General features: G+C 51.1%; 1 protein-coding gene across 1 annotated transcript; it reads right to left on the reverse strand.

Moving 5' to 3' along the window:
- Nucleotides 1-5233: 5233 nt before the first annotated feature.
- On the reverse strand, nucleotides 5234-6659 carry FOXQ1 (forkhead box Q1; the record flags this gene model as incomplete). Its single annotated transcript, XM_081293748.1, has 1 exon — nucleotides 5234-6659. One exon carries the CDS (start codon nucleotides 6657-6659, stop codon nucleotides 5415-5417), a length of 1245 nt encoding a protein of 414 aa, XP_081149874.1. The 3' UTR covers nucleotides 5234-5414.
- Nucleotides 6660-9623: the final 2964 nt, after the last annotated feature.

Here is a 9623-nt window from a genome sequence, read left to right on the forward strand (position 1 = left end):
CCCATCCATCTTAATAATGCCGAACAGATACAGGCAGACTCTTGCACAATCACCAGCATTTCATGATGCCAGAATCTTTGCCAATTTGAAAGAGGTTCTTGAATCCGGGGAGAGTTACATTTTTATGTTTTTGATCATGATCTTCTTGGAAGATACTTATTAGGGCCATTTGTTGACAACATTAAGAATTAACAAATTATGTTGTTAAAGCATAACAAAAGTTTAATGGTCTCATTAGAGAACCATAAAGTCTGTTACTTAAGAGAGAAATATTGTGGTGTTGGAAAGCAGGAAATATTTACTAAAGACTCTTCGGGGTCTAATTTCTAGAACTAAGACAAAGCTCAGCTATTGTGGTCAAAAGAATTTTTTTTAAAAAAAGAGCAAAATCCTTGTATATTGGATGTCAGCACAGTCCCCTAGTATCTAAGAACTTCATTAGTCACGTGTATGCATTGAGTTGTTTTTTTTTTAAGTTAAAAAAAATGAGGGGCTGGGGATGTGGCTCAAGCGGTAGAGCGCTCGCCTGGCATGCGTGCGGCCCGGGTTCAATCCTCAGCACCACATACAAACAAAGATGTTGTGTCCGCCAAAAACTGAAAAATAAATATCAAAAAGTTCTCTCTCTTTCTCTCTCTCTCTCTCTCTCTCTCTCTCTCTCTCTCTCTCCTCTCGCTTAAAAAAAATGAGAATTCTTGTAAGCAGTTCTACTTTTTAAAATAGAAAAGAAGCAATTTTTATTATTTGGGGCCTGGTCTGGGAAAATAAAAGCAGTGTGCATTGGGGACTGCCCACCTGTTACTGATGGTTGTCAGAGAGAAGGGACTGCGGGTCACACATAATACCTGTAGATACTCCTTTCTCTCAGTGAGTAGCAGAATTCCCCTTTGCTATTCTCTGCAAGAATATGTGCCACTCTGCAGAAGCAAGAGAAAGTAATGCCATATTCACTAGTGGCCTGAACATGCATAATACATGGAAGCTGGAGTCTCAGATGCTGGCATCCAGGTCTCCCAGGCAAAGCGAGTATATGGCCATTTCTAGAGAAGGACAGTTCTTGGGGAGGAATAGGGATTAAATTCTTAATAATGAAAGAAACCATTCATCAATTTGGGAAATCTGCTGATCATTGTTATAAAAAGTGAATTGAGACAATTATCTGAATGTTTCAACTAAATTCAGGCCAAAATATGTTTGTGTCTGAATTCTCCAAATAAGGTGTTCCAGTGAAAAGAATTCTACCTGGGTGAAGTGGCACATGCCTGCAAATCCCAGCTACTAAAGAGGCTGAGGCAGGAGGATTTCAAGTTCAAGCTCAGCCCAGTGGCAATTTAGTAAGACTGTGTCTAAAGGAAAGAAAGAAAAAAGAAAAAGCATTGGATGTAGTTCAGTGGTAGAATTCTTGCCTAGAGCTAGATTCATCCCCAGTATCCACCATCCCAAATGGGGGGTGGTGGTGGTGAGGAATCCTAAATTGGGAGTTGGAACCTCTGGGTTGATTAAGGAATGTTTAAAAACACACTGTAGGTCCCTTTTTCCTTGTGTATAAAATTAGGTTTCCTTACTTGAAAGTATGAGTCTATCCAAAAGAGTGGATGAATTTAGCTTTGTTAGGTCTGAACACACATTTCTTATACCAGAAAAATGTCAAGTTAGTGAAATTGTTCGAACAGTGGAACCAGAGGGTACATATGTGCATTGGGGACAGCAAAGTCAAAGTCAACCCTAAGGCAGATATTAAGAGGACTTATTTGCTAGGGCTGGGGCTGCTGAGATGCTGCTGCTGCTGCTGCTGCTGCTGCTGATGATGATGATGATGATTTTATTTATTTAATTTATTTATTTTTCACGAGGATTTTAGAATCTGCCTCAGTTGTAGAAGGAGCCTTAGGTTTCTTATGCAGAAGCCAAGGGGCTGGAATGAGCCATCCCAGAATGGCTGAAGTCCTCTATCTATCGGTTCTGACTTACTTACAGGCAGCAGAGGCTCCGAGTGTGAAGTGGGTAAGGAGACAGGGGCTTCCCTTGGTCCCTAACTGGGCAAGTTCAGCACAGAGACCCAGCATCCTTTATTTATCATATGGGTGCTCCGCAGAGAAAAGGAACTCTGACCAAAGGAGGGCAGGAGACTTGATCTTTGTGGAGAGGGCGTGGCAGTGCAGAATGGAGCAGGCAGACATCCAGGTGGTTCTCTCCACTTCCTTGTCCATCGCGGGTCCGGAGGTTTTCTGGGTAGCTGGGGCAGAAGTGGCTACAAAGCGCCTACACAAGGGTTGGCTGAGGTGGTGGGAGCTAGGGTTCTTTGAGAATTGACCCACTGAGGCCTCGCCCCCGCTGGTCCATCTCCAGGCAGGTCTGACAAGTGCCAGAGGGTACTTCCCAAACCAAACCCAGCCCTCATCCCCGCCCAGCAGTCCCTTGTCCCCCGTGGTCCCGGGTTAGCCCACGGCCCCGCAGGCCTGGTGTATGCACAGCTGTGCTGCGGCCCCTTTGGCCGAGAGGGGCGCTCTGGGGCTCAGGGTGCTGCGGGTTGTGGGAAGGAGGTGGGGAGGGGGCTGGAGGCTGGGAGAAGGATGGACCCTGCCCTGGGCCTGGGGGCCACGTGGTGGGCGCGGCCAGATTCCCCGGCTGGCCCTGGGTCTCCACCCTGAGCTCTCCGCGCCCGGGAGGAATCTTGTTTTCTGGGCTGATGCTGGAAGGGACAGCCTATGGAGGGCTGCAGAGCTCACACTGCCCAAGCTACGGTGGAGGCCCGGGTCCTTCCATCGGATCCAGTCTCCTCTCTGAAGACCCGGGTCTCCGCTGCGGCGCTCGTTTCCTGCCAAACTCCAGCGTCGCCCGAACCCAAAGCGTCAGTTCAACTTTCCGTGTTCCTTGAGAAAACGGAAGCTCCTACTGTCGCCCTTCTTTACCAGCACCCAGAAACCGAAATTCCCGGCTGGGGGTGTGAAGGAGGGGTGGGGAAGAGGCGACAGCGCCCCCCGGGACCCCTCCACGCCCACCAAGAATGATTGTCCTTTGTGTCATGGGATTGGAGTTTGGAACTGGTCCTAGAACGCGGAACAGAGGAGAAAAGCTCCTGTGACTGTGACAATTCTTAGAAACCTTGCAGGAGGCCCTGGGAAAACAAAGAAAGGGGACCGGAGGCCACGGAGGGCACGGCAGTCTGTTGGATCTCTCGAAGTGTTCATTACGAAGGAAATCAATTCTTCCTTCCTTCCTTCCTTCCTAGGGTGGTGAAGACGGTTGTGATTTTTAAAAACATTGCCTTTCCCCTTTTCTCTTTGACATTGCTGTTTCTGTGTTCTTTAATATAAATAAATTAGCAACTATTTTAGTAAAAGGAGAAAGATTTGTACTGTCTGAAGAGAAACCAGAGGACAGCAGTGTTTTTAATAAAATCTCCCATTGTGGGACTATTTTCACTGTGGAATTGAAAATAGTGGTTTTACACAAGGCAGCACTTTGCCTGTAGAGAGATGGCACACAGTTGGAGAGAAATGGCCTGCTGGGATCAGGTGGGCAGCACCTGAGGTTACTCGCTTCCTGCTGTCCTTCAGTCTCAGATGGTTTTCAAGAGCAAAGCTCAGGGTTGAGCATGATAATTTCAACCCAGTGTACCTGTTGCCCCTTCCGCCAGTTGCTGGTCTGTTTTATTTTTCCTGTCTAATTATCAGCCTTGTGGCTGCAAATATCTACCCTTTTGTCATAATTCAACCCTGTTATTATCACTCTTTATGACTATTAAGTAGGTATAACCAAAATCAGTCAAGACTTGTTACTTGTTAGCTAGACTTGGGCATGGGCTTTTTCCTCCCATTCCTGCTAAAGAGGGGCATCTTCAAATAGGTCACATTTTTGTTTCCTCACCTTATTATGCCTAAATCCCAAACCATCTTCCTGCATTGGATAAGAATAGTAGGGCTGACAGTGAGGCCTGTTTCCTGTCTCTAAACCATTTCCATTTCTCTTTAGAATTTTGCAATCTATAAATTGTTAAGAGTCCTATTGCCTTTGAACTTAATTTGAAAACAACTGTCCACCTCTACACATGATAGCTTCACAAATGAGGGGAGTGAAAAAGCAAAAACAAACAAACAAAAAAAACCCCACCATTTTTTCACACCCAAATGAACCTCTGAATTCCTGAAAAGGTGAATAGTGTTGTTTTGACAAAAGCACTGACAGTTATGTTGCTCTTAAACCTGCTTGAAGACTCATTGGTGTGATAGTCTTAATAATAGAAAAAAAAAGTTTACAGCCTTTTGAGCCCAAATACAATTTCCTTGAAAATATTGGCTTGACTAAATGCTCAATCAGCCTCCTAAATAGGATTCTTGGGGGAGAGAGGCATGCACATCTTATCATTTCTCTGATAACCCTCAGGTGAGTACTTATGAAGGTAATAAGAAATCTCATTAGTGGAAGGCCTATCCTGGAAATGTGTGTGTGTGTGTCAGTGTTTGGTAAGGAAACCTGCTTCCACCTTTATTAAAGTATGGTGGAAAATATTTTGATCCCTGGGTGATGTTTCTTGACACTCAAACCTGAACCCATTTTGTGGGGTAGAGGCAAAAAGCTATCTCCAATGGATCACCACAAAGTGTATAAGTCAATTGTGGGTTTTATTAAAAAATAAGCACTATGCCTGGGCTTCATAAAATTTATACACGAATATATACACAGACACAAATAAAATAATATTAAAAATAAAAATCACACTTGCTTTCATGTGGAAGTGGACTGGCACCCCACAAACATGTTAACTCTTCCTTTAAAGAAATTACTTGGCCCAAAGAGACCACAGTTAGAGAACCACTAATAAAGCTGTAGCCGTTGCCTGCAACATTTTCGATTCAGGTTTCAAAAATATATAAATAATTTAATTACAAAACCCAACATTTTTTTTTTTCCTCTTTTGGCACAGTGAAGCATTGGTCAATAGCAGAGAAGTGACGGAGGTTTTCTGACACCTCTCTCACACTCGCACATGTGAATACCACATACGTACAGGAGTGGGGTCCAATAAACCCCAAACAGTAGTCATTATCATTTATCCTATGGAATGGTTCCCTGATGTGCTTTGGGGGGAGGGGATGAATCCATGGAAGGTGCAACAAACATAGGGGGAGTAGGGAACAGCCTGGGTAGTAAGGAGAGAGAAGTCTTTATAAGGGAGAGAGGACAGGCCCGGCCAAGAACTTAAAATAATAAAAACTGCTTTGGTCCTCTGTAAAGTTATCAAAAACAAGGGAAACTACTCTGGACTAAGTTACAACACTTCTGTCAAAATGTTTTAGCTTTAAGGCACGTTTGATTTTTTTTAAACCTCCTTTTCACTGGATAGAAAGTGCACAGCCCGCATTCTTCTTCTACCCGACGGCACCAACAGTTTCGGGGCTCAGCAGCATGGCTTAGGCCAGAAGTGTCTGTACTGGGTAGGGCAGGTGCGGGCCAGGGCCGCAGGCCGAGGCCGCCTGCAGAGCCGCGGGCAGCCGCAGGGGGCAGTACAGGTGCGCGCCGCCGCCAGCCGCTGGGCCTCGGAATGGCTTAGCTGGGGTGGCGGTAGAAAGGGGAGCTAGCAGGAGGTGCGGGGCTGGCGGTGGCGCTGAGGGCTGAGGTTCAGACCCGCACGCGCCCAGCAGCGCCGGCTCGCCTGCGCCGTACGCACAGAGTGGCAACAGGGCCCCACCAGGAGCCGCGGGGAGCAGTGCAGGATACGCGGGCAGCGGTGCGCAAGGCGCGGTGCCCCACGGCAACTGTACCCCCTGTACCCCGGGGCCCACGTCCTTGTCCCGGCGGCTGCGGAAGGGCTTGCTGAGGATGCTGTCGATGGCGAAGGAGCTGGAGAACTTGCCCGTGGGGCTGGCGCGCCCTTCCTGGCGTGCAGGAGAGCGCGCTTGAGGAGAGGCAGGGGTAGGGGGCGCGGGTGGAGGGGGCGCGGCGTTGGGGCGGGCAGTGGCCTCCTCGGGCCGAAGTCCCGGTGCGGCGACTGTAGCCCGGTGGCTGAGGCGTTTGCGGCGGCGGCGGAAGACCCCGTCGGCGAAGGTGTACTCGCTATTGGGGTTCAGCATCCAGTAGTTGTCCTTGCCCCAGGGCCGCGAGGGGTCGCGCAGCACCTTGACGAAACAGTCGTTGAGCGAGAGGTTGTGGCGCACCGAGTTGCGCCAGCCGGTGTAGCTGCCGCGGAAAAAGGGGAACTTGCCCATGAGGTACTCGTTGATCTCCGCCAGCGTCAGGCGCCCGCCCGCCGAGTCGCGGATGGCCATGGCGATCAGTGCGATGTAGGAGTACGGGGGCTTGGGCCGCCTCGTGTACGGCTTGCTGCGTGCGCCTTCGCCGCCCGCCACGCTCCCAGCGCACCGACCTGTCACGCCGGTCTCCGCTCTGCCTGCAGCCGCCGCCGCTGTTGTCGCCTCCGCCGGGCCCTCGTCCTGGGTACCCGGGCCCCTGTCGGAGCTGTGCTCGCTGCCGATTGCCGGATCACCCGCGCCACCGCCCGCCGCAGGGCTGTTGGCCGCGCAATCCCCGTCTGAGCCCAGGGAGTCGTCGCCGGCTGCCGACAGCGGGGACGGCGCGTCGCTGCCACCCGCACCTTCCAGGTCACTGCCGGGCTTGTCCCCGTGGGCCGCGCGGGGGGCGAACACCTCTAACTTCATGCCCAGTCCCCTCCCGGTGCCGTACCCTTTTCTTTAGCGCAGTCTTAGGAAGGGGCAGGAGAGGCAATCGCGGAGCTCCGTGTCCTGGCCTTTCTTTCCCAGGAACCCTCCTTCGTCCTTCGGAGAGACACACTTTTCCTTGTAAGAGTCCTCTTCCTTTGGATTTATTTTTTGAGGGGCTGTGAGTTGGGTGGACCAAAAAGGGTGCAGGAGGAGTTGGGTGAGCGCTGTCTTTAGTTCGGGGATTACAGACTTAGGGGTGAATGCTTTTGGGGGCTGCAGTTTCACCCTCTCTAGTGCCGAGAGCGCGGGGCTTAGAAGAATTTCTTGTTGGAAAGAAGCCCGAGCATCTGCTATCCGTTAAAGAGTTCAGGAGAGGTTCTTCACTGGAGACCCAGGTCCCAAGCAGGCAGGCGTTCTCGGGGTACGGAAATATAGCCGGATGGTGTGCACGTCACCCTTGGAGGAGGATCCGGACCGAGCCTTTAGGCTCTAGCACCCGTGGAGCCGAGACTTCGAGGCCGCTGCACCCGCAGCCGCCTTCCCGCCCCCGGCCTCTGGGGCAGCATGTCCGCGCTGGCCGGCCGCAGCTGAGTCTCTCCTCCACCTTCGGCTCGGCCCAATATAACCCTGCGGCGGCTCTCTGGGGGCGGGGCCTGGGCGCAGACAGCTAGGGGGTGGGGGAACGAGGTGGCCTAGGTGGCCGCGGCTACCCCGCGGGCGCGCACCAGGCGGAGGCCACGCGGCGGCGCGGCCGCAGAGTAGCTGGGCGCAGGTTGTTTGTTTTGGGTCTGGCCGGCCCCGCCTTCCTCCTCCCGCCAATGAGGAGCGTGCGCGCGGCTGGGGGTGCGTGTGTCTGTGAGTGTGCCTGTGCGCGCGCTTGTGGGGCGGCTCCGCCCTCCCTCCCGCTTCAGCGCTCAGGTGTGAGCACCCGGCCTCCAGCGGTGAGGGAGGGGTTCCTGCGACCTGGAGTTCCTGGAGGCGACTGGGCGAGTGTGCCTGGCGGGGGAGACTACCCCTGGATATTCCTAGGGAGGCACCTGAGAGGGTTGGGTCCATCAGGGAACAGGGAGGTTTCTCAGGCCTGTGGCCTTCCTAAACTGCATGCGGCTTGGGTTTGCTTGTAATGAAAATCGTGCTTCTTAGGAAAGCAGAGCTCTTCCATCACTGCAGAGGTTCTGAATGGCAGAAACCGCCCAGGACATACTTTGCAGTGACTTCTTTCCGGAGCCAAGTGCTGTGCCCCTTCCTGTGATTTCCTTCCAAAGACTACCTTTTGTCTTTTCGCCTTTTTTTTTTTTTTTTTTTTATGAGTAAAATACAGGGTGGAAATTGTATGCTCCGTTTTTAATGAGTCTTGCTTGCCAAATGGCCTCTGACTTTCACTTTTCTTTTGTCTTTCTTTACCTGGCTAATGGCTCTTGGGGAAGGACAGTGGCGTCCTCATTCACCCCCTGGGGTGGCTGTGTTTGGTGTTCTGTGCGGGGCTCTTGCCTGCACTTGCGCCCCTGAGACGCCAGCTGATGCGTCATTCCTACTTGGTAATGGCCCTCAGCAAGCCCCATTATTCTGGACTCCAACAATCAACAGGAACAACTAGGAGGGCGTGTTCCCGAGGGCCTGGGCCAAGAGCACCACAAATTTACCGCCATTTCTCTCCAGTCCTCCTTTAGGACTTTTACTGTGGCTTCCGTGGCACCTGTGTTGAACAGTCCAGAAAAGGAGGCGGCCCTTGACCCGCGGCAGGGCCCTTGGGCCCAGAAGCCTTTGCGGTGTCAGCACTCCTGGGAAAGGGGGCCCTGGTCTTCAGGAACGGTACACTTCCAATCCGCTGCCTACCATGCTGGAGTTTCCTCCTTTTTCCTGTCTTTGTTGGAAATAGTGACGGGGGCCTCGAGTACGTGGGAGCTCATCTTTGATGTTTATTTTATTGCTTTCCACCATTTGTGTAGAAGACGTACACAGTCCCCTGTCTTTATTCAAAGAGTTTTAAAGGCATTGAGAATAGGGTGGGCAAAATGACAGACCCTTGGAGGGCTCCGTTAGTTTGTGCTTGGGGGAATGATGGGGTTTGGAGATTGGATGCATGTTTATTGAGGTGGGGGGTCGATTAAGAATGGAATAGTGAATGAGTGTCTCTGTGTGGGGTGGGGTGGGGTGGGGAGGGTCTACCTAGCTCTAGCCCTGAGAATTGATAGTTCCCTGGATCTGGGGAGGGGACTGGGTTGGGACTAGAAGTTAGCCTGGTAAAGAGGCATTGATTTGGCCAGGGATAAAAGAGATTCTTAATGACTGTTAGCCTCCTTTGAATTTTTGAGGTTCACCAGGACAAGAGGGCTCATTCTTATTTTAGGGGGAGAGATAACTCTGGGAAGCGAGTGAGGATCAGAAAGGGCAGTGGGAGATTCCTGGCCAAAGAATATTTGTTGGCTGCCAAGGAAAGGACCCCACCCCACCTGCAGCCCTGCTTTCCCCCTAAGGTAGCCTCCATCAACTGCATCTGCCCTTCTTTTCACCTTCATTTCAGGTAGGGCTAGGACCCACCCCACTGGGCACTCCCCTGTGGAGTTGTCTTTTGTCTGCCGGGGAGTCTGAAAAGGAGTGCTGGGGCAAGGAAGTAGGGTGGAGGTAGGAGAATTTTCAACCTCATTGTTTCCTGAGTAACTCAAGTCTTTGGAGCTGGAAATAAGCAGGTTGAGGAGCTGCCTCCAGCAACCTTAGGGAGACTTTGAAAAGGAAGATCCCTTCTCCTGAATGGCAAGAGGTGGTCACATGGAAAGGGGAAAAATGACCCTCAGAACTAGAAGCTAGGCACCACAAGGGCAGGAGTCTAGTCCCTTTCCTTCATAGCTATATCCCATACCTTTGCCATATAAATGTACCATTGGACTGAGGATATACTGATTTGTTCAGTTAAAACCAGAAATAAAACAGCTCTTTCCCATTGTGGTTGATATTGGTATT

Source organism: Spermophilus citellus (assembly GCF_964194105.1).
Source record: "Spermophilus citellus genome assembly, chromosome: 5".
Lineage (NCBI taxonomy): Eukaryota > Metazoa > Chordata > Mammalia > Rodentia > Sciuridae > Spermophilus > Spermophilus citellus.